Source organism: Engraulis encrasicolus, chromosome 22, assembly GCF_034702125.1.
Source record: "Engraulis encrasicolus isolate BLACKSEA-1 chromosome 22, IST_EnEncr_1.0, whole genome shotgun sequence".
Classification (NCBI taxonomy): Eukaryota; Metazoa; Chordata; class Actinopteri; order Clupeiformes; family Engraulidae; genus Engraulis; species Engraulis encrasicolus.
This window is the reverse complement of record NC_085878.1, coordinates 35,549,342-35,575,279: the sequence shown is the minus strand read 5'-3', so window position 1 is coordinate 35,575,279 and position 25,938 is coordinate 35,549,342. Positions and strand designations below refer to the sequence as shown.

At 44.4% G+C, this 25,938-nt stretch overlaps 1 protein-coding gene across 1 annotated transcript in view; it reads right to left on the bottom strand.

The window, feature by feature from the left end:
* Window positions 1–25,938, bottom strand: part of LOC134439230 (synaptotagmin-9-like) — a 34,208-nt gene that overhangs the window by 3,984 nt on the left and 4,286 nt on the right. The window contains exons 2-6 of the mRNA XM_063189128.1: window positions 19,290–19,560; window positions 18,990–19,205; window positions 14,552–15,104; window positions 1,073–1,193; window positions 348–519 (exon numbers count right to left, since the gene is read on the bottom strand). Of these exons, the coding sequence (XP_063045198.1) occupies window positions 348–519; window positions 1,073–1,193; window positions 14,552–15,104; window positions 18,990–19,205; window positions 19,290–19,560 (1,333 nt within the window). The remainder of the gene's footprint in view (window positions 1–347; window positions 520–1,072; window positions 1,194–14,551; window positions 15,105–18,989; window positions 19,206–19,289; window positions 19,561–25,938) is intronic.

The window sequence follows — 25,938 nt, the reverse complement described above, 5'->3', positions numbered from 1 at the left end:
TTACATAATTCAACTCTTTGGATGTTGAAGTAACACTTAGAAACGTGAATTAAACATTATTTTAGAAGATATATATACAAGTATATATATATATATATATATATATATGTATGGCTTCACAGAGTTAATTCAACGCTCAAAGAATTGAATTTAGTGCAACACTAAAATCGAATGCGAACATACACAGTATTCTCAGAACAGCGTTGAATTAATCCTGAATTACCGTGCGCCTTCTTGAGCAGCATTGAAATGGACAGGAAGAAAAGAAGACCGGCATGGGACTGACTGACCACAATCTACAATATTCTGAGAGAGAAGACTGGCGCGGGACAGACAGACTGACTGACCGGTCATAGTCCATTACTGCAATCAGGAGGCTGATCTGATCGATACTCTCGGGAGGGACGTCGAAGACGATGGCCTCGTTGTAGTTGGGGTTCAGCGTGTTTCGCTTGGTGGACGTTTTCCTCTTCTTCAGCCTCTTCCCGTCACACATTAGGGACACCTTCACATAAGGGTCTGTAGAAGAAAACACAGGAGCAGGAAATTAATCTGCAATTCCTGCTGACCTGGGAAATTTGTGGATGATACTAATGAGTCTATGTGTGTGTGTGTGTGTGTGTGTGTGTGTGTGTGTGTGCGTGCGTGCGTGCGTGTGTGCGTGCGTGCGTGCGTGCGTGCATGCGTGCGTCTGTGTGTGTGTGTGCATGTGTGTACTTGACAGAGACAGAATAAATGACTGAAAGTGAAAGAGGGGAAGGGGGAAGGGGAAGGGGAAGGGGAAGTCTCTGTCTCTCTCTCTCTCTCTCTCTCTCTCTCTATCTCATTATTTAACATTTGTTTTGTGTGTGCGTGTGCATGTGCGTGTGTGTGCGTGTGCGTGTGTGTGTGTGTGTGTGTGTGTGTGTTTATGTGTGCATGCATATATGCGTGCGTGCGTGCATGTGCGGTGCATGCATGTGTGTTTACCCGATGCCCCAGTGATGTCCATGGCTTAAATGTTACGTGTGTGTGTGCGTGCATGTGTGCATGCGTGTGTGCATGTGCTGTTCATGCATGTGTGCTTGCCTACCAGATGCGCCAGTAATGTCCATGGCTTTAAGGTTACGAGCCTTAATAATTGTGATGGTCAGGCGTCCCGCAGTGGGTAGGTAGCAGAGGGAGAACATCAGGTCTCCTAAATCCACATTGTCCTGCAAAACAACAACAAAAACATTTAATTAACATACTGTTTCAGTACGCATATTCTTCAGATTTTTCTCTGTTTATTCGTCAACATAGAGAAAAACAGAGAAAACCGTAAACAGAGAAAAATCTGAAGAGTGCTGTCCTTCGCTTCCTTCATTCATTCATACATTATGTGGGATTCAGCGCCCAGTTATAATCTGTAATAACTAGTATAGGTGATAGTGTGAGCGCGTGTCCTTCACTTCAGCAGTACACATATTCTAAATCAGCATTGCAGAAATTCTATGACAAGAGTGTAGGTACCAATTATTTTGTTTGTTCGCACAGAGCGTGTTTACACAGCATTTCACAAGCGGACTGCCAAGATAGATTGCTGTTTACACCTGTTCGAAGATTTGCCAGCAGTGACATTGCAATGCCGACTGCTTTTGTTTGACGTCGCATTGCTGTCTGCATCTCATCCGTTAGAACTGTCATCGTCATGGACGCAGAGGGACACATTAGGATGATGACTCACTGGGCAACAATTTGAGCAATCTTGCCTGGTGAAATTGGTAATAGTCAGATGTTTTATTGAGATTTTTTTTGTGACAGTTGTGACAGTTCCATCTGGCAATTGTGAGGCAATCATGTTGTTTCTGAGAGCACAGCACAAAATATTGTATCATGTCCTCATCATCATTATCGTCATCATCATCATCATCATCATCATCATCATCATCGTCGTCGTCGTCATCATCATCATCATCATCATCATCATCATCATCATCATCATCATCATCATCACTGTCGCCATGCCATCAATATGTTCAAATGTGCCCCACTGAAAAAACCTGTTAAGATTCTCATTCATCCACGCCCTGTTAGCCAAGCAACTGGAAACTTAAAACAAACAACAAACTCCGCACCCAGCACACAATGTGTCTGCAAGGTTCAGAGTGTGCTGAATCGAAGGTGACACCTTGTCTAGCGGCTGAGGAAACGGTGAGATTGCAAGTGCTGGGGCACACAATTTTCTAGAGAGACTGAATACGATGAAGTAAATGGTTTTTCTCCACAGGGATAAATGAGAGCAAAAGGGGATGGAAAATAATGCAGCTTCTACCAGTAGAGAAGTAGGTGGCTCGTTTGTCTTTGGTATGTTGTATCATCTGATCTGACACTGTGTGTGTGTGTGTGTGTGTGTGTGTGTGTGTGTGTGTGTGTGTGTGTGTGTGTGTGTGTGTGTGTGTGTGTGTGTGTGTGTGTGTGTGTGTGTGTGTGTGTGTGTGTGTGTGTGTGTGTGTGTGTGTCCACGTGTTTGGGTCAAAGACGTAACGGCATCTAATGCCCATAAATTAATTGATAATTGGTGCAATATGCTGCAATGAATATGCTTTTTAGATAGTCCACTTAAAACAAAAAAGCAAAAATATCCATACAATAGTAGCACTGGCTGTCGTGCCATATGACGTGTGTGTGTGTGTGTGTGTGTCAAGTCAAGTCAATTCAAGTCAAGTCAAGTTTATTGTCAATTTCTTTACATGCACTGGTCATACAAAGAATTTGAAATTGCGTTTCTTGCTCTCCCATGCAGACATAGACTAATCTAGGTAAGGACATAGACAGTATAGACATAGACAGTACTCATACATGGACATAGACAGTATGGACGTAGACATTGCTCATACAGACATTTAAAGTGCAAGACTGGACAACAGAAGACTTGTAGAGAACATACATTAAGAGGAGGTATTTTGTTGTTCTTTTTCTAAAAGTCCTTTATAGCGTTCTGACATAGTAATAGTAGCATTTGAAGAAATAAATAATTAAAAAAGGTTTTTATTAAATACACCAGCAGCAGTATGTGTGTGTGTGTGTGTGTGTGTTTGTATGTGTTTTGTGTGCGTGTGTGTGTGTGTGTGTGTGTGTGTGTGTGTGTGTGTGTGTGTGTGTGTGTGTGTGTTTAGTGCAGGTAGAAAGTGCGGTGTGCGTCTGTGTGTGTGTACCTGTGTATGTGTGTGTGTGTGTGTGTGTGTGTGTGTGTGTGTGTGTGTATGTGTGTGAGTATGAGTTGTGTGTCAGTGTGTGTATGTTTGGGTTTAGTGCAGAAAGTGCAGTGTGCTTGTGTGTGTGTGTGTGTGTGTGTGTGTGTGTGTGTGTGTGTGTGTGTGTGTGTGTGTGTGTGTGTGTGTGTGTGTGTGTGTGTGTGTGTGTGTGTGTGTGTGTGTGTGTGTGTGTGTGTGTGTGTGTGTGTGTGTGTGTGCATGTGTATGTTTTGAGTTAGTGCAGGTTGAAAGTTCAGTCACAGATGTAGTAGTGCAGGTGGAATGTTCAGTCGCAGATATGGTGGTGGGGATGAGGGGGGGGAGCGTTGTCAGTGGCCTGGCTGGCTAGAGGCTGACAGTGAAGGGAGAGTGGGTTGAGTGTTCAGTATCTTGATTGCTTGATGCATCGTGCTGCTTGCAAGCCTGGTGGTACGGGAACGGAGGCGCCTGCACCTCTTTCCAGAGGGCAGGAGGCTGAACAGTTTGTGTGCAGGGTGGCTTGTGTCTTTGATGATCATCAGTGCTTTTCGGGTGAGGCGTGCGGTGTAAATGTCCTGCAGGGAGGGGAGTGGTACTCCAATGATCTTCTTCGCTGTGTTCACAACACGCTGGAGTGTCTTCCTGTTTTTCTCCGTGCAGCTTCCTCCCCACACTGTGATGCAGCTGGACACGACGCTCTCTATAGTTCCTCTGTAGAATGTTGTCATGATGGAGGGTGTAGCACTTGCCTTCTTTAGTTTGCGCAAGAAGTAGAGACGCTGATGGGCCTTCTTCGCCAGTGATGTAGTGTTGGTGGTCCAAGAGAGGTCGTCGCTGATGTGCACTCCAAGGAACTTGGTGCTGCTCACTCTCTCCACAGCATCACCGTCGATAGTCAGTGGTGGCAGTTGTTTTTGGACCCTCTGAAAGTTGACAACAATCTCCTTGGTCTTGTTGACATTCAGCAGGAGGTTGTTGTCTTTGCACCATCTGGCCAGCAGGTCTACTTCTTCTCTGTAGTGGGTCTCATCGCCCTTAGTGTGTGTGTGTGTGTGTGTGTGTGTGTGTGTGTGTGTGTGTGTGTGTGTGTGTGTGTGTGTGTGTGTGTGTGTGTGTGTGTGTGTGTGTGTGTGTGTGTGTGTGTGTGTGTGTGTGTGTGTGTGTGTGTGTGTGTGTGTGTGTGTGCGCGTGTGCGTGTTTGTGTGTGTGTGCGTGTGTGTGTGTGGCTGCATGCACATGCTGTATACGGCATTTAATAGAATAAATGTACCCACTTTTTCCCCCTATATTGCTACTTCTATTGTTGTTCATACCTTCGATAACTGTGAGGAACTTTAATTCACTTACTGTACAAACTATACCTCAAAGGCACAAGAGAAGGTCACTGCAAATGTACCTCTTGGGTGCGTGGCAACAGTATTTTAAAAAGGGGAGTGGAGAAAAACTGACTCCTGGGAATTGACAGAGGGCATAATTTCTTAATTACTGACTTCTCCAAAATAAACTTAGGAGGAGCATAGAGTAATTTGTTAGAGAAGCATGGCACACTGTATGATCTCTGAAGGGCCTAGTAGCAAGCAGGACAAAACCTATTGCTTTTTTTTTTTTGCATTACTCTCAATAAAAACGGTCTATGTATTAGACATTGGCGTCTTTCATCAGTGTGTGAATCATCCTTTTCCCTTCCTCTGGCTCCACACATATGATCCAGGACCTCCATGTGAACAGATTTTTTGAAAGTTTACTTCCTGCAAGACACTGTATATGCTAGTTACTATTATAACAGCACACTGTTGACTACGTAGTCATTAACCAATGCAGGAGTCTGAGATGATATGTCACCATTAAATACTGGCTAGGCTAAGTAAGGGGTTCTGTGGCCCGTGGGGATCCATGTTCGAGTCCGACCAGGGCAAATTCCCAACCCTACTCCATTTCTCTCCCCACTTCGCTTCCTCCTGTCATCTTGCACACTGTCCTATAGAAATAAAGGCCTGAAAAACGCCCCCCAAGCAAATACTTTTTAAATATGCTACTAGTTCAGCTGTAAAGGCTGCAAATCTATTCCTAAGGGCACAAGAGGAAGCACAGCGCTCAGCAGATGGAGAAAGTTGGATAACCTATTAAGAAACATCTGGGGCAACTGCAGATGTCTTTTCTGGTATGTGGAAACGAATGCCGTGTTAATATGCAAGACAAAGACCATATAGCAGGCAGCTTGTGAACATGTACTACTACAGGCCAGAAGTCTGGGTGAGGTTTCAGGTGGTGCGGTCCTAAAGCAGAAGACAGAAGATTCAGTATCGCAGTTGTTCTTATCGGCAGCAAAGCAAAACGCTCTTGACAAACTTTCCCGAGGAGCACCATTAAATGTTGGCCACCAGGCTTTATTTTCTTCTCGCACTGCGGGCCGCTTTTGTCTGCAAATGTCTTCTGTCTGACATTTTTAAACGAGTGGCAAGCTCACCGCTCTCCACAGGGTGGGTGAGGCAGGCAGGCAGGCGGCGCCACGACGGCAACCCATCCATGCTAAATCACAGAGTCTAACAGCGGTTGATGCGACAGGGATGGGGATCTAATCTCGGCGACTGCATGTTGTGTTTTAATGCAGGAGAAAAGGCAATCGTGTTGACAGGGACCGCTATCTTTAAGAGGAAGAACTGACACCACCCACCCACCTGCCTCTCTTGCACAGGCGCAACACACACTGATACACACACAAGGATAAGACACACATAATTGCAAGCACTCACTCAGACACACATCTCTGTCTCTATCTCTTTCACACACCAGCGCGCGCACACACACACACGCACACGCACACGCACACACACACACACACCCAGAGGGAGGGAGAGACATGCCTATCTGAGTAGGTACATTAACCGTCTTGAAAATAAAACCGATGAAAAACCTGCAGATTATCTTCTCTAAACCAGGATGATGCTTCCTGTGGCACAGTGACATCCAGGGCCCTTCCTCCTCCCCTTCCTACAGGGGAGCACACCTGTGTGTGTGTGTGTGTGTGTGTGTGTGTGTGTGTGTGTGTGTGTGTGTGTGTGTGTGTGTGTGTGTGTGTGTGTGTGTGTGTGTGTGTGTGAGAGAGAGAGAGAGAGAGAGAGAGAGAGAGAGAGAGAGAGAGAGAGAGAGAGAGAGAGAGAGAGAGAGAGAGAGAGAGAGAGAGAGAGAGAGAGAGAGAGAGAGAGACAGATGTGTGCCTGAGTGAGTGCTTGCAGTGTGTGAGTGAGAGTTTTGAGAAGCAGACGTTTCTTTTTCCAAGACCAGCCCCTTTTTTTCTCCTGCATTTGCGTAAGAGATCTCAACACCACACATCAGCTCCCTTGCAGAAAGTAACAGCTCAATTAACACGTGTTCCCAAAATAGTTCACTTGATAATGTGAGACTTTCTTTTCAGACACTTTCGTCACACATGTAGAATACATTTTCCAGCGATCCCCTTAAAACCCCTAATGCAAGATGGCGGAGGAGTGAAAAAAAGCATGCCTGTGTTAATTGCCTTTGAATTGAGCCTAATCCAGAATCAGGCATTCAATATCTCCTGCAGCAAATACCAAGAGAGAGAGAGAGAGAGAGAGAGAGAGAGAGAGATAGAGATAGAGAGAGATAGATAGAGAGAGAGGTAGAAAGAGAGAGAGAGAGAGAGAGAGAGAGAGAGAGAGAGAGAGAGAGAGAGAGAGAGAGAGAGAGAGAGAGAGAGAGAGAGAGAGAGAGAGAAAGAGAGACAGATACATCCTCGATAATACGGAATCCTGGAATAGCTGGAATCACACCCTGCTTTGCTTGGAGGACCAACAAAAAAAGGGAAGCCAAGCTGTTTTAAACGCGGCTAATCCTCTTTTGCTCTCAGCAGCAGCAGACAGCCATGTTTCAGGTGTGGAGCCATGCAGCCCAACACCAGAGCACGTTTTCGCTTTTTGCTTTCTCCTCTCCAGGGGCCAGTGGCATGTCTTCTCAGCCAGTCACTCTGTCGGAGTGGAGTATCTCGCTGACATTTGCAGATCATTTCCTAATAGCTTTGCAGCTCGGCCGCTGGGGGCCGGCAAGGTCTATGGCACCGATAAGAGGGGTTAGCGCTGTACCACGCACCCCCGTTGAGTCCCACAGGCTTCTTGCACCATGCCGGCCACAATTGCACTTGGTTTATTTATTTATTTTTATCATTTTTTTTCACACTCCTCCTCGTCGAGAAAAGGTCACTGCAGCCTTTTAAAAGAAGAAAATATTTCTTGCAGCTCACTTGCGACAACAGGAACATGGCTGTGTGCAAGTGGCCTGTGCAGTGTGTGTGTGTGTGTCTATCTCAGACAGGCAGACAGGCGAAACGCTCAGCATACTGAATCAGAGGTCTCTATAGGCTGCTTAACAGTACAATTGTGACTGACAAAGAATAACATAATACGAAGTGCAGAATGACTTTTTTATATAATGTAGAGCACATTGTGTGAATGTCAGAAAGGCTATTTCCCCCTGTGCTGTTTAGCTTTTACAGGCTGTGGAGCTAATGCGGTTGAATATAAAGGAAATATGCAAAGCAGCAGCATACAAACAAACAAAAGTCACATGACTTTAAACAGTCCACATATGAGATGAAAATGGTGTCCTGGCACAACAAAAAGAGTATACTGGAATGGATAACATTCAATTCCCTATCGAAATATTCTGCATATGTGATACGCATATTTTCAAATGACTGGGATACTTTTATGTCTGAGGAATATATGCCCATGGAAATCATCAAATAACAATTTGTGACCATTCATTTTCTAAGGACTATTCATTCAAATATGTGCCTAGAACCATCAAATAACTATATTAACACATTTCTTTGAATATAATTCCATCCACATTGATTGGTAAAATATTGCCTATAAATAGTAATGCATGGATTGCCAACATTTTATTATTATTATTCATATTGTTAAATGTTCAGTTGATTTTTGACTTTTTCATGACTTTATTATTACTCACTACATACTGTTACTGGTCCTATCTTGCATTCTAATGTCTGTCTGTATATCTAAGTCCTGTGTACTGTATATCCTGGCATGGACTAGAGAGATATAGGTCATTTCAATTTCCTTGTATGACATGTGCCTATGAAGAAGCTAACAATAGAGCTGACTTGACCTGGCTTGGTTTGATAACAGGCTGTTCCCGCCAGTGTTGCCAGATTGGGTGGTTTCCCACCCAATTGGGCTGCTTAGGATGACGGTCTGTGGGTAAATTGATGACCATACAAATCAGTAGAATTTAGTTCAAATTGGGTGGGATTTAGTGCCTCTAAGCAGGTTTTAAGTAGCCCGCTACTGACCATCCCACGATACTACCATCAGTACGGAGCCAATCTTTTGGCGGAAGTAGGATGGCACGCAAGTCCAGGTTTTAAGCATTTTTGGGCTGGAAATCATCCTCAGTCTCCTCTGGCAACCCTGGCTCGAGCGTACGCTGAGACCCGCATGTAGAAATCTCCTGCTACCAGCTTGTGTCCAGGTGTTTCTATGTTAGAGTGGACACACGGTGACATTTAGCTTTGCCATGGGCAGGGGCATTTATACGTCCAAAAGCAAGCAGCATAAATGTCAAGTTCATCCTGAGCCTCTGCAGCTCTTATTGCACCGTTAGGAATCTGCAGTTTTTGAAATGAATCACAAATACATATGGGGAGCTCCCATGCTAAGCTCAAGGAGAGCAAATCCCATTTCTTCTGTCACGGTCTGTCTCACACGCATCATACACATTTGATATGATCTGTCTCTGCACACGTCTGAGTTAGGGTTCAGCCCCCACACCGACCAAGTATAAGAAGTCATAAACACCGGCGTAATACCACAGTGACCAGAGTTGCATAGACTGGAGGTTTGTAATTGCTCTAAATGAATAGTGATGAAGGCACCACAAACCACAGTGGGATGCTTAAGATGAGGAAATGCATGCAATTAAATCCTGGGCCACAAACAACATAATTCATAGGCCCTGCTGAGATCCATATTCATGGAAATCTATTCGATCGAGTCCTTCTGGCTGCTGCAGGCCCTGAAATAACAGGAGGGGAAAATAGGAAGGCTTCATCAGTATGATTTGTTTGCGGTGGTGCGGATGAAGGTTTAAACTCATCGACTGAGTCACTTGATGAATCACTAATCCGGCGCCTAATTAGATAAAAGTCAGCTCCTGTACTTAAAGCCCTTCATCACGGCTCAATATTTCTGTAACACTGCGAGAGGTATTAGGTAAGACTCACATAATCAGACTGTTTTATTGCACGTTACGTGGCCTGGCTCTCTTTGGATAAAGGTGGATTAGATCGTCTTATCCCTTCATTCCCTGTTGCCCCCTCTGGAGACTTGGTGTATTAGAACATTATGTGGTAATATCACATTTTGAGCGCAGAGGTCCACTGGGACCAATTTTGTTCTTGGCAGCGAAAACAATATTGGAAATCCTAGAAAGGTGGCACTGAATACTTGTTTACCAGGGATGCCACTGACAAAACTGCTGAAGAATGAATCAAACTATCATCTTGAAAAAAAAAATGACGAGAGAGATACTATACTGTCATACTTAATCTATATTCGAATGTTTATTTTACTCTGGAGTTATGTTGCAATTTTTGATGATGTACACTTTTTTCCAAGTAAGGTTGTCATCGAGTAAAGACATTTTCCCTATAGTCCTCCCCTAGACCAAATCACATTTGTGCTTGACATCTGAAATGGAAATGGAATTTAGTTTCAGACAGTCGCAGGAACTCTGATATTCTTCTTATTTAATGGGATAATATCTACTGGTATGGGCGTAGTAAGGACTGACGCAATGGTATAGACTTCAAGAACTGATGCCGACAGAGAATGACTCACACACAAGTCAAACTCATCCTTTGAACAAACGAAGACTGGCGATAGGTAGATAGTGCCTAATTAGTGTCCTCCAGAAACTTTTAGTACGTACGCCACAGTATGACAAAGGTCAGTTCAACCTTGGCATTTAGGGGCTATCAGGATGAAGGATAACATCTTATCACCGTTTGGCATGTAGGCCGGCCAGACACCTTTGGCAGGTTCCCATGAAATATTCAGTAATGTGTGTCAAGTCTCCCTGGTGTTTGATCGCTTCCATTATGGCCGGCCGTGGACTTAGGAGTCATTTAAATTCTCTCTGTTCCATATGAAAGGCCCGAACATAGGGGAGTCAAAGAGGCGCTATGGGGGGGTGCTTGGCAGGATGGAGAGAAGGGGAAAAGAGGGGTGAGTGAGGGGAGAAAAGGACAGGGAGAGGGAAAAGAGGATGGCGTGTGGTGTTGTAGCTATTGTGTGCGTGTCGCCAGCAGCGGGGTGAAGTGTGAAAGTACGTCTGACATGAATTAATTATCCCGCCAATTAATCAGGAGCTGATTGAGAATCACTCTTCCCCTCTGTCACACAGCAATCAAATGCGCTGTCTGGAATAATGAGAGGGATTTAAATTGGAAGCAAAAAAAAGGAAAGTGTGAGCGCCAAAAGGCTGCTCTACGTCATCAAAAGTCCTTTGAGTCGCCATTCCTCTTTTTTCATGGCCTGAAGGATTGCTATTACTATTCTAGACTATGTGTGTTATTTGAAGTCTGGCAAATAATTCATAATCTGATATATGGGGGAATTCAGGTAAATTGGTAGCCTGATAAACCAGACTAAATGTGGATGTCTAATTTAGTCTGGCCTCGATGCATAATACATCCGAAGATTGTTGATGAGAACAACCTTCCCTCAAAACCCTGCCCGCTTTGATTCAAAACACATCTCTGCGTTGTAATTGGTTTGCCAGATTCATGGCATTCTGGCTTCATTGAATCATTATGCGAGGCCAGACCCACCCGTAGACAAAACATTTTGCCGTCCAGCGGGTGGCGCTGGTTCACCAGGCTAGTAAATTGGGCCACTTTGGTAGCCTAGTAAACCAGCGCCACCCACTGGACGCCAACATTTTTTGGGGGACAAATGGGTCTCTTGTCCCGGGCCCAGGCAGAGGTTGGGGCCCAGAATTAGTTCCTCATTACATTGTATTGATGGGTGGGCCCTTTCCAATGATTTTGTCACAGGCCCAGCCAAAGCTATCAGTGTTCATCGGGGCCAGACTAAATTACATATCCACTCTCACATTTAGGCTGGCTTATCAGGCTACCACTTTGGGCAATTCACTTATAGGCTATGCAAAAAAGTGGCCCAGTTTACCTGAATTCACCATACATATTAGTCCAGATATCAAAATCGTTCACATAGAATCGTTCATAAGAAATGTGCATGTACTTTACAACAGTGATAGCTCTACTTAACACTCACTTTATCAATCCCTACTTGTAGTCTTCATTTACCTACAAATTCTCAACTGATACTGTACCATCTGTCTTCTCTGGCCTAAATACCACAATCACAATCTGTCTAATAAAGTACACTCATTACATAATAGGAGAGACCATCTCAGATGCATTAGCTTTCACTTCTGGCTGTGGACATGTCAAATGGAAGTGTTGAATGGACTAGCCATTCTTCTACAGCTTCAATTAAGCCCTTGTTAAGTGAATACCAGCTCATAATAGCTCATCAATAAATACAGATTCCGCATCTCCTTATTAATTGCTGTCATTTGGGGCAGATTACTAAACCTGGCAGAAGGGATTGGAGTGATTTTATGAATGCTCCCCATGGAGTGACTATGCGGCCTCTGTGGCTGCAAATATATAGATGCCAGAACCACAGAAATGGATTGATGGCCCACAACACAAGGAAGGGTCTCATTATCATTGTCTCAGCGCAAGAGGACTACCGTCTTCATTAGTGAGACTCTGCTGCTGATGTATTGGATCTGCATCGACACCAAAAAGGACTGCTTGGGTGTCTGAAATTAATTCTCCGTCCTTAAACACAAATGCTGAAAGGAGAGCTGATGAATACCAGCCAGTGCCATATTTAATGAGCTATGGAACGTAATCAATGTATCGGTGGCCTCACAAGACCTAACAGAGAGAGAGGTTAACCCCTTAGCGCAGAGCCTATGTTATAATCTTACTGTCACCAAAATTGTAATGGCAATGTCTTAATCTGTTACTTAAGGCTCTCGGTACTGTCATAGCAATGTTGTCATGATGTAGCTGGGTATTTTCAGCAAATAGTGAATAGGCCTGCCGGTGACCCCATCTGCAGTAAGAGCCTACAGGATCTTGGCTACACTATGAGCTCTGTTTAATTCCTTGGGGAGCTTCATTTACAGTATATCTTTTATAGCCAACAACAACCTGGTATGTGGCATGCTGCATAGTAAATCAGTTGCCCAGAGACTGAGGAAATGGCAAAACAAAGCTCACAAATCCCTGATAAGTTACAGTACAAAGTAGCGGTTGCAAAAAGGGGGGGGGGAAAGTCACTGGGAGTTTTTTGGGGTCCGGTCCTTATGCCCTGTGCCTCGTGGCCAGCTGGCTTTTCACCCCTATTACCCCCTTGTTATTGGCTTCCTTCCTTCCCCCCTTCTGGAGACCAAGCGACCATAATCATCCCTCCATCACTTGTGCCCTCCGAGAAAGGCTTGAAATGGATGGCTTGTCCGATCATGAAACGGGGGGATTAGGGTAGGTTGGGGTGGGGTGGGATGGTGCATAACCTGAATCTATCTAACTCTTTCCCAACCATGCATCACATCCAGAGGCCAAATGCAACCAGGGGCTGTGAAGAAAGATGGATAATATCAGCGTTGATTTCAGCTGAGAACACCATCAGTGTTGCCAGATTGGGCTGTTTCCCGCCCAATTGGGCTGCTTAGGATGACTGTATGCGGGTAAAAATGGCATTTAGCAGAAAAACCTGCCCAATTTTTGCCATAGAAATCAATAGAATTGGGCGGGATTTTGTGCTTCTAGGCGGGTTATGACCATTTTTGGGGCTGGAAATCATCAGCCTCATCTGGCAACCCTGAACACCATCCTGGGAGAGAGGTGGGGGAGTATCTGCTGTACTTGACTCCCTTGAATGTCTTGAATGGTACACAGCGGAAGGGAGGGTGGTTTTAAAATATAAAAAAAATACACAGACCTTTCAAACTTCTCTGGATAATGAGAAGGCATCTCAACACACAAGAGACACTTTACTTCCTTCTGAGTGAAACAGTGAAAACCATCTTTGGAATAAAATACAGTATAGAAGAAAGACACCCAAAGCATGTGGGAGGAAGTAAAAAGGCAGGTGAACATTCATCAATGGATACGGGACCTAAAGCGACGACACTAAGAGAAAAAATGTGGGTGATGAGGACTTAGCGGAGTGAGGATTCTACAGAAGAGAGTATGTAGCAATGTGTGGGGGGAGGGAGCCATGCACACACACGCACACACACACATGCACACACACGCACACATACACACACACGCAGTAGCTTCCTCCACAATGATCACCATGGTGACTGTGCTTGCTCCTAAGCATTTGCATTGTAACCAGGACCAGCCTTGTCAATATTTTCGTCTCATTAGTGTAAAGCCTTTGCTTAATACAGCGTGCCGCTGCACTGGCAGCGGGGTGTCCGCAGTCTTTCCATTACTTTACATCATTATCGCTAACGCTAACACCCACAGCCTGTTCCCGTGCTCTACACAGCACAGAGAGAGGGAATTAATGGCCCCTCCCTTAGGACCTACTCAATGCTCCCCAGAAAGACCTCAGAAACTTGGGCTGACAAGACTATTATTGTATGCAACAAACGCACAAAATCAAATGACAAAATCTCTGGGAATAATTCATTTTGTAGCGATATACTGTACGTATATTAAAACAAATGTTTTATACTGTAGGTATAGTGTAGCACAAATGTAAATTAAAAAAAAAAAAACGATTCTCCTTAGGCCTACTGTAACTGTATCTAATACCTTACAGCTATTGCTTCCTTGCTCAACAGATTTCAGCAATGGTGTGTCAGTAAACGTGGCAAACAGCCTAATGCTGAGTGTGCTGATGGTGGTTCCCAAGTGTGATGTTGCAAGTGTTGTACTGTAGTTAATGGCGTGCACAGACACTTTGAGGGGCGGGTGCTTGAGGGTGGTCGGGGGCATGTGTAACTTCCAGCTGCCTTAGGTTATACAGGCTATATCCAGTATGTATGCTATCTGGACATTATTGTCATATGCTTCTGACCATCAAGCATTTTTAGATGATCATGTCAACATGGACCACAGTATATTGTGACAAAAAAATCCAAAAGAGGAACTTTCAAAAAGGGCACTTTTTGTCCAGTAGGGCAAAGGGGCAGGTGCTTTAGCACCACCTCATCCCTAGGCTATCTGTGCACGCCTATGACTAGTATAGTAGAGTATTACTCACCGAGGAGACATACTGTATCTCTCTGCAGAGCTTGGTCTCCCGGGGAAAGTCGGCCAGATCCAGGAAATTGTCCACCACCACCTGACCAATGATGTCGTGTCGGGAGAAGCGGTCAAAGTCGTAGACGCTGAAGTGCAGCTTCCGCGTGGGCAGCTCCGCGTAGGCCACGGGGAACAGGAAGACCTCGTCGAAAATGGGGTTCAGAGTCTTGCGGTGCACCTTGGTCTGGTGCTTGGTCTTGCGTTCGGGCAACAGGTAGATCTTCACGTAGGGGTCGGACGTGCCCGAGAAGTCCTTGGCCGGCAGGTCCTCCGCGCGGTGGATCTTGACGATGAGCTGCTCGAGGTCGCAGTCGAACTTGAGGATGAAGATCAGGCGTCCGCAGCCACCGCCTCTGCTGCTGCGACCCTCGTCGCCCTCTAGGGAGCGCTGTTTGTAGAGCTCGGGCTTCAGGCGGCCCAGGCTCATGCCGGTCAGGGACTCCTGACGCTGGAACTGAGCCACGTTGAAGTCCGGGTTGGACAGGTTCATCTGACGCCGAATCGAATTAGTCCTTTTTTTGCCCATGGGGAAAGGAAGAGAGGAGAGGGAACACGTGAGGAGAGAGGGAAGTTAAATGGCTACACAGATGAGTGGCTAGATGGATGAGTGTGTAGATGGATGGATGGCAGCAGGGAAAGAATGTGTGTGTGTGCATGTGTGTGTGTGTGTGTGTGTGTGTGTGTGTGTGTGTGTGTGTGTGTGTGTGTGTGTGTGTGTGTGTGTGTGTGTGTGTGTGTGTGTGTGTGTGTGTGTGTGTGTGTGTGTGTGTCTCTGTGTGTGTGTCTGTGTGTCTGTGTGTCTGTGTGTGTGTGTGTGCGCGTGCGTGTGCATGTGCGTGTGCGTGTGTGTGTACAGGAAGATGAGAGAAGATTTGGAGAGGTGAGAAGTCACCACATCAAACCTCCTGTTCATTTTGCGGATGAATGCATCTCATCTGTCTTAGGTGAGAGCACTCACATCTGTCTGTCAGAAGCGCCTGCCGTGCTGTGCTGTGGAATCTTTAAGTGGCAGAGTCTGACTTAAGTGACACCACAGAAGGTAAAATGAAAGGGAACACTGATGGCAAGGAGGAAGTTTGAAATCATAGCTGATTGATATGGGCAGTGGTGTGGTGTGGGCATGGGATGTTTTAAAATGAGTTCTGCTCACTGTGCACATTTGATCTGCATGGGGCTGATTCAGCGAGAGAGTGGAGAGAAATACTGGGCTTGGAACATTGGACCCAAGAGCCATTTGCCAACCCCCCCCCCTCTCCCATCCACATGTTCGCATAAACTTACAGCTTCAAGAGTTTGCAGCACCGAGGCGTGACGAGTTTGACAAAAGCCCACACACAACAAGCATGGCTCAGCGAACACACTTCTGACCTGGAGATAATCTCAGCAAGATTGTGACAAATGCTTCCCATGGGCTGAGAAATGAGTTTCTATGCCCATTCTGTGTCAAGTTTGTGTGTCTGTGTGTAGTCACTTGCTTCTCATGCAAGTCCTTTTATCTGGTGTGTGTTTATAAATAGCTGGCTGTTCTAACACAATTACTTTCAAGTTGTGCTTGGATTCACGTGCATAGTATACACTCTATTGTATATTGAGGACTTAAGTATTGGAAACTTGCATAACTACAGCATGATGCATTTACATGCACATGCATTACATTAAATTACAGCAAGCCAGTGGCCCATGGGCATAGCCCCTTAAATGACCTGCATTTTTCTCTCTCTCAACCAGCACTGCACTATGATGGACACAAATCTGCAGTGTGCTTATCCTGAACCTTGTAATCTCCTCACACAACACGATCAATATCAAAAGCACAGCTCAAATCTACCAGCAAAAGAGTACAAGCAGAAGAGGCTTCAGAGAGTAAAAAGAGTAAACGTGTAGGCCTATAACTCAAAAGCTGTGTTTGCAAAATTTGCTGATTCTACCGTAATTAGCAGAAATGCTCAGTCAGGTAGATGATTGTGGTGAAAATGTATATAATTAGTATCAGGCTAATTACTGAAAATACAGCTATTCACTGAAAAGAGTAGAGTAGGAAGTGTAATTGAAAGGATTTTTGTTACATTTCTCAAAAGTCTCCATCCCCAAAAGTCTGCATCACCATTGGTGCCTTGAATCTTCAAACAAAGGCCAAAAAAACCCTAGCCCATTGTGTATTTGAGCCACTGTGCTAAAAACGCACAACCATTAAGCCGCACATTTTTTTTCTGATCAGGTAGGTCTGGCCAAGCAGGCTATTGCTATGTCATTGGAGTTCACACAATGAGCACAGTTACATGCACAGAGTATTCCAGTTTAGAGCGGAATATTTTCAGCAGTCTGTTTAAGTTCCGGAATGCTCCGTTCACATGTGAAGAACAACATTCTTGACACATTGACACAACAATGACACATTCAGAATGAATAGACTTCACATGACTCGTGCATAAACCAAATACTGCCACCATTCTGGTTAAAATCGGAATGTAGGCCTATTCTTTGCATGTTCCATAACTGTGCTCATTGACATGAGTGAACATGAGCAAACTCTAATCCATTTCTTTCACTAAAAATATGGTGTTGGAACGAGTGGTGTTATTGTTTGTAGTTTGAAACAGAGGCATTTTGATAGATGCAGGTTAAGCCCACCTACTGAGAAGTCGGTTAGTAGGCTACTGTATGTGGGATTGGCCTGGATAAGCAGCCTCTCTACATATTGTTATAATGACACATAACTTAAATTGTATCGTAGAGTAATGATGGTACTTTTCCTATTCTGCTTTTCAATTCAGCAGTATAAAGGAATGTGGTTAGGAGGCACGACCAAGTGAGCTGAAAGATATTCAAGTCATTACTGTGGCATATCCGTGAGGCATGGGGAGGGGTATTTTTAAACATCTTTAATGCAGTGCTAGCAGCCTTTTTCCTTTAAAATCTTGTCTTTTGCTAAAACTCCCTTCATTGCTCCCTTCATTGCTTCTATCGGTTCTGTCCTTGCCTGGAGTATGACAAAAGCAAGAGGTTGAAATAGGGATTTGCTGCTTTTGAAAAGCGCAGGCGTCCTTACATTTTAGCAACGTATTCCCATGAGATACGTATTATGCAATGGCAGGTTATCATTATGCACCCTTTTCGCAATGAGCACGGTGTGCACCTCAAAGCCTCAAGCCACATGGGTAACTGACAGTGACAGGTAGGCTAAGTTGCAATTTGTCTTTTTCTAGCTATCTGGTCTCTACAATGCACATTTGCTTTGTTTTTGGAGACCCATCCTGCGTGCATCAAAACATATTTTGAGGACACTGCATACAAATACTACATAGTGAGTCAAATGTCATGAAATACAAGATGACATAAAATACAAAACCCATTGTCATTATTCTGCTCTCTGAAGCATGCTCTCATACTGTACATATGGACAGGATTGCAAAAACATTGTCGGAAGTAGGTTCATGACATCAGATTGGTTCCACGTTCGCTCTTACAGAGGACTTCAATTCCTCTCGGTGAATGAGAAGGTGTGACTGGTTCCTACTGTATAAGTAGAGATTCTTTAAGTATAGAGATATGCCAATGTAATAGGTTGCTATGGGCACCTAACATGACCAGGTTCCGGTCTGCCTAAAGGGCTGTGTCATAATACTCCTAGCATTGAATAGAACAGTCCTTAGGTCTGCCTAGGTCTGCCTAAAACGGGATTCAACCCCCTTGCAATAATAAAACCAGGAAACAATGGGCCAATGGAACCTCTCTCTCTCTACTCTCTCTGATATAAGTGCACACAATCCAGGTCATCTCATAAAATCACATTCTGACATACTGGAAGACAGTGGGGCTGCTGAGTGGTGCCATGGCACACTACTGTATGTACACCATATCATGAATAGCTATACTGCCAATAGGGCTAGTTTTTAACCCAGGCTGGGTCATTTCCACTCTCCAATCTCCATCCAACACTATCCAATCTCTCTCTCTCGCAATAATTTGCTGTCACGTTCTTCACTTTCCTATCAAGTGAAGCAGGAATGGGGAACCTTTTTCATTCAAAGGGCCACTTCAAATTGCTCCAAGGGCCGTAAAAGTCCTCCAAGGGCCATACTATGAACACAAACCAGGATTTCCCCTGCACTTTAGGCCTATATTGAAGGCAGTCAACTTTACAACAGACCCCAACTTCTCTAGGTCCCCTGAATATAGCTTAATTGTATTGCAAATGGAATTTCTAAGATTCCTTTTCAAAATATGCCATATTTCATGTGAAGCCGCATAACATTAAAATTATGTCGAGGGCTGGATAAAACGTCTTCAAGGGCCGCATATGACCCTCGAGACATAGGTTCTCCACCCCAGAACTAAAGACAAATCAGCCCAAAAGCATACAAACAATTAAAAAAAGGTATTGGCGCAACACTTACCCGATCTCGCTGTGTGAGGCGGCGGAGCGCACCGAGGCGGAGTTGGGGTCGGTGATCTGCCTCTGCATGCGCAGGGTGCCCCCGTGGATGGAGTTCTGCCGGCTCTTGCATTGCACCTCCAGCGGGATGTCAGGCGAGGTGTGGCTGATCTTCATGGCCGCCTCCGCCGTGGCTGTGGGCGTGGTGACGGGGGGCGGAGACGAGGGCACAGACGGCACCAACGGAGTCCCTGCCGTGGCAGCCGTGGCAGCAGGGGTAGTTGCCGTGGCAGCAGCAGGTGGAGCTGTAGCCGTTACTGTGGCAGCGGCAGGCGGCAGCGATGGTGTCGGCGTGGTCACCTTCACTACCGAGCCGCGTGCGCACTCCCGCCTGTCGAGCGCGGCGTCCACCTCGGTGTAGATAGACTGCGGCTGGAGCGGAGGCTCCGGGTGGCTCTCCTTGATGACCGGGGAGGTCAGGCCGCGCTCCCGCCATGGTATCCAGCAGAGCTTCCAGGAGACGAAGAGGGAGACGCCAAACAGGGCCAAGCCACAGGCCGTCACCACTAGGGAGAGCAGGCTCACAGACACATCTGCAGAGAGAGAGAGAGAGAGAGAGAGAGAGAGAGAGAGAGAGAGAGAGAGAGAGAGAGAGAGAGAGAGAGAGAGAGAGAGAGAGAGAGAGAGAGAGAGAGAGAGAGAGAGAGAGAGAACACTGCATCAGTTTCCAACAAATATCACATCATTGACCATAACACAGGAGTATTCATATCCTCTTGTTCTTATAAATCCATCAGTTTGGATTAATTATATATTATTAAGTAAAGGGTTCTTCATTTATGTATCACATCATTAAACATAAGACATCAGTCTTTTCTCCTCTTCAATATTTCCATCCTTGTAGTGTTGTGCCAATAGTTTGGATTAATTTAATCAAAGAGAATGAAGGGTTCTTCATTACTTTAAATTGAGACTAATGGTTGAAGCCACTATACGTGTATATGTTGTTAACTATTCATATGTGTGCATCGAACCTTAATCCCCCCTGGGGATCAATAAAGAAGTTACTCTACTACTGAACCACTTATTTAATAAGATTAAACCACCAAAACTGAGGTTTGGGGAAATACTGTGATGTGAAAATTCTTTATGCTTTGAATGAATATTGATTACAGTAACAGGTCAGACCATGAGGAGATTTGGAGGTTTTTGAGAACCTTTTTTTGTTGAAATTGCATTAACATTCATACTATCCCAGAAGTAGAAACTTTCTGAGTGTTCATTTACCTCCTCGCAATCTCTGGTTATTTTTTTAATCTAACAGGCAATCAGTCAGACACTGGAACAAATGTGGATGTTTGTGTGATAAAGAATTAAATGACAAATACTTTTTGATTGAAATGGGCAGTTTTTTTTTCTTCTTCATTAAAATCATTACAGCATGAAATATGATGATGTGCATTTCAAGCTTCAGTGAGCAGGAATGAGAACCAGAACCAGTATCAGCTGAAACACAGCATCCTTTTCAAATATCAGTGATTTGGGGGGGGGGGGGGGGGGGGGGGGAAATAGCACAGCCGGACATCCAGGCATACTCAGTCCCGCCACCAACACTGCGTATCTCTTCAGTGATACCCCGCCGGTCAGAACCTAGATTAATGAACTAAGCCCAGTGAGATAGCGGGCATCACAGAGAGCTCTCTGGAGTTTATTCAGTATATCTATGGCTTCACTTCAAGGCTGACTGTCCAAGGCCGCTTTCATTAAATGAAAGAATATCCCCGGCTGAGTGTGCTGTCAACCCGCATTTGACTTAGTTTGCCTTCGCCACCCCTGCTCTTTCAGCGCCGGGCCACTGTCATGACACAATGACAATAACTGATAGAGGCCGTAATGAAATCAGCGGGCCTTTAATTGAAAATGGGCCGCGCCATTAATTATACATGATCCGCAATGTGGACCCTTTCTCAAAGTTAAAAAAAAAAGAAAATTTCGCTGACAATATTCATTAGGATTATCTGTGAGAATGTAATTATTGACAGAATAAATCCCTTCATTCTAAGGTTGAATGGGTTGGCAGCCATGCTTCGTTATATGTCTACCTTAAGGAACAATTCAAACCCTACAGTAATAGCAGTAATTTAAGGGACTAGCAACAGTTGAGCTCAGAATCGGCTTACAGTAAAGGCATGAAGCTTTACTAATCTTCATTTGTCCAATTGGGTATTACGTATGATTGGTACAGCTGAGCTGGGAGGAACTGAGGTACTATGAGCCTTATTGTTACAAAAATTGGAATGATCACGTGTTAATCTGTCACTTAAGTCTCTTGAAAATGTCATAGCAATGTTGTCATGGTACAGTTTAGTCTACTCAGCCGGCAGGACTATCTGCACAAAGAGGCTACACCCTTGTCAACTCTAGCCTATAGGAAATCTCATCCTGCTTTGCATAATTTTTCCAATCTGAAATACAGCATGGATGGATGCCAGTGCCAATGCGCTATCCTGAGGTAGGGAGCCAATCAGAGAGGGGGGAGGGGTGGAAAGGTGATGAGGACTACAACTTGACAAAAAAAACAAGACGCTTTAAGTTTGCTTGACTACATCTAACACGATTGGCTATGGGCTACTTACAGCAAATTATACATTCATAACATCCTAATGTCGAAACAGCTACGGGCAATCACAAACACCTTCCCTATGAGAAATGATGTACCGTAGCTGGTCTCCAAACTGTTTAACTTCTGTGATAGTCTGGATCAGGTGTCACCAACGTTGTGCCCGCGGGCGCCAGGTAGCCCTCCAGGAGCTTCTGAGGTGCCCACCAAGGATGTTAATAAACAGTGACGACTACCAGATTTTAGTCACAGTTAATGCTTTTCTTGATTTAAATATGAGATTATTTATTCTTTACAACCTATAAACAAATTATCAGTCAACAGTGTGATTTGAGAATGATGCCAGTGCATCAGTAGAGGATTTTGAACAAAAGTAGCCCTCGGGTAGCCCTAAGTAGCCCCTGGTAGCCCTCAGACCTAGAAAGGTTGGGGACCCCTGGTCTGGATAGTCTGGAGCCCACTTTGTATAGGTCCTACCCTTCACATTTTGTATTAGACACACCTCCCCATCCCGCACCCCCCACCTCCTCCCAGGTATTTATACCACACCCTCTACACCTGTTCGCTGTTGTACTTGAAGAAGGCCTGAAGTCCGAAATGTCGCACATTAACAGTGTTGCGGACATTCATCTTTTGCTATAGTTTGGTATAAACCAGGCTGAGTCTACTCTACTGATCATGAAATAAAGCATTGTGTCACCACTAAACTGGAAACATTACACACACTTAAAACTTTCTGATTGTTCTGTCAAAGGCAGTGCAGCAGAAACCCATCCCATGGGTTTTAGAGGAGGGGAGGGCTAGTGTTGTGTTATCAGTTGTCACACAACGCGTTTTGAAGCACACACTCATGAATTATCCAACCTCATTGGCCTCCCAGCCATGCAGTCCTCCATGCCAGCGCGAAAGGAGGCACGTGTTAAAAGATAAGCAAGAAGTCACGACAAGATCTCTGAATCATCTCCCACGTCTCCTCATGGCTAAAAAAAAAAAGAAAAAGTGATGAGAGGTTTCACTCCACGTTTTTCGAAAGGGGGGTTGCCTCAACTGTGTCAGTATCTTCAGAGTAGCTTACACTCGTTGCAGCTAATCTTTTCAGGACTTTGATAGGGGAAGAGACACTGGGTGGAAACTAATGCTGATTTTATCATCTGATCCATTTGAGAGTGCACAATAGTGGTACAGTAGAAAATTCAAGGCGTTTCTATATCTTGGAGAGATTAAAAATGACTTATCCTGTCACTGAACTGCAATTTTTCACAGATGGTGCCAGGAAAATTAGAGCAAAACAGATAAAATGACAGAATTAATTTGGATGTGTTCAAATTATTATTTTTTTTGTCAGGCCATCAACCACAATTAATCATCCATCTATTTGGATGCCTTGCTGTTTCTCATCCAAACAGTGTATATGCAGGAAAAACAGTGTCATTAAATTAAATAGCGCCAGTGCAATCAAACTGCCTTCTCCTTTTAATAAACTATTTTCTTCTGAGTGACTTTGGCCTAAGAAGCCAGAGGAAATACTAAGCCGTTTGCAAGAGAATCTATGAGTGACAAATCCAGCTAGCCCACCTGTTATTTCAGTTCCTGGTTCAATGCAGATGTTAACGTAAGAATGTGAAGATTAGACATATTACCACTATTCTGGTCGAAAGCCACAGCAGAAAGAGAGTCCTTGGAAGAAAAATAAGTACTACCCAAATGAATGTGTGAGCAGGAGCAGAGAGGAGTGCCTTGTCTTTGATTCCTATGGAAATTCACTAGGAGGGGAAAATGCGGCATTACTTATTCCCTCAGTACCATCCCAAGCCCAATGCAATATTCACAGCTCTGGGCTCTTATTAATGAGTCCACATTATTTCCCCACAGTCAAGTAATGGAAAGTTTCTGTACACACATGCATGCAGTTGTTTTGTTAGCATTGTGTCAACATTATGTGTCCTGGAAATCATTGTAGAGTAATTTGATTTCTGCCATATTTGCCAAATTGTATTCAACACATGACAGTCTTACAAGTGTGAGACAACACTCACTCAAACTACAAACAGCAACCATGCTCAGTCATCATGAAGCCAATTTGCACAATAGTGAGTACAAATGAATATTCAAGCAGGACATTTACATTTTACATTTTGGGCACCATGTCCTCCTAACACATGATGAGTTACACATAATTCGCATAGGCCTACACACTTGACAAAAATCATGAAAATTATTCAATCTATTTTCCATGAATGTGTTTGTTTGTTTGTTTGTTTGTTGTTGGTTTTTTTTATTTTTTTTGGGGGGGGGGGGTAATTCCAATGGGTACAAAGCAAAGTTACATTATTCTATGTGTGAAGAGTAGGCTTGCGCTGACCTCAGCCATTCCAATACATATTTCAGGACAACAGGTTTTCTGCAGCTTTCCATTCATATCAAGCTGGTGACAAAAAGTGCGGCGTTCCAGCCCATCAACTGCTACACTGTTTCACTCAGAGCCGATTGTCACCACCACGGCAGCATCAAACTGCAATCATCATCATTCACACCTTTGAATCTTTGGCATTTTCGTTGCAATCCACAATTTCTTATAGAAAACATTTCCAGAAATCCCTTTTAACCCCCCCGCCACCCCCCACCCTCAGTAATGTATTGAAAGAGGTTCTTCAGCTGTGACTTGCACTTGTCTTTACAATGACATAGCACCGAGTATATAATTTTCCTTTCAGTCATTCCTGTCACGCCGCCCCCATCTCCCCAGCTGAAGGTATATAGACAATCATAACTGCATTCCAAATGGATCTTGCCTTTGTGTCTTGGATGAGACCCTGTGAGTCAGTGGACGGCATGAGAATAAGAATGAGAAAACTGCCAGAGTTCTCCCATTGATCATCAAAGCACTAAACAGACTGTGGTGGGACATCAAGCCCAGAATTCAGAAGATAAAGAGGCAGCGTTTGACTCCATCCTCTCTGGAGAGGTTGGTGTTAAGGATGTTTATCATGTTCCGGTACATTGCCGTGGGGTTGTAGAGGACTGTGGGGCCCTGTGAGGTGAGCCAACCTGGCTTTATGCTGACAGCTTCCACAGGTGGGTCAAAGAAGTCCAACATGAAATTGTCCTTCAGTGCAACGGATACTTTTGCTTACCGTTACTGCAAAAAAATGTGATTTTATTTCATTTTTTTTTTTGGCTTGGCTGTCAAAATATTGTGGCTGTTCAAAATATTGAAAATCATGTTTTTGAAAGTTACAGTAGGCAAAAGTATCCATTGGCTCTGGAGGACAATTTCATGTTGGACGTCTTTGACACAGGTTTGTGTTGAAAACGGTGGCCACAGTAAAGCAATGGCCTGCGACTGCTGTATGTTTTCATTGCTTATTATACTATTGTTTTATCGAAGACACTTTGGTCGGTTTGCACTGTTTTAAATCTGCCTTATAAATATTATACTGTACTGTTATGTTTACAGTTGTAGCTCAAAGGTTGCCGTTTCGACTCCCGACCCAACAGTGCTCTACCCTCATCCTCCTCCATGACTGAGGCACCCTGAGCATGCTACTGTCCCGCCACACTGCTCCCATGGTGCGCTGTTGGGGGTTACGCCCTTTCACAGGTGAGGCAGAAATGCAATTTCATTGTATGCAGTGTGAGCACTGTGTCCTGTGCAGTGCTGTGTCCAATGACTGGGAGTTTCGCAGATGGGCTTTCAATTCAATAAATAATATTTACTTAGCCCACTTACTTACATATTTGTTTTCATGTGTGACTTTCATGTTTCAAGTTTATTTAGCCGTTTCAACATTGTAGAAATACAGTTGCTACGTATGTATTTAGGTGTGCCCACAAATTCAACTAGACAACTATACAAAACAAAACTAGGGGGGGAGGGGCATGACAGAGAACCAAGGGTGCACATAAATAACTGGGATTGACACATCCAAAAACATTGAAGTGCAATGAACACATTTAAAAGTGCATTGGTTGTACAGAAAACAATTGCAATTACATTGTGCAAAATAAGCTAAAGAGGTAGGAAGGCCAGATACCATAGTGGAGCAGCTGAAAAGTGCTAGTGCATTCAAGTGGCGGATGGCTTGTGGGCAGGTATTGTCCCTAAAACGTGAGCTATTGCTTGGGATGCTGTGGTACCTTCTCCCTGACGGTAGAAGAGTGGATAGATGGTGTGCTGGATGTGTGGGGTCAGAGGTGATATTCTTGGCTTTCCTGGCAATTCTGGTGTCGTAATGTGAGGCTAAGGTGGGCAGACTTTGGCCAATAAGTTTAGAGGCCCTGTCTACCACCGTCTGCAATGGCTGCTTATTTTGGCTGGTGGTGCTGCCATACCAGACCAGCATGGAAAAGA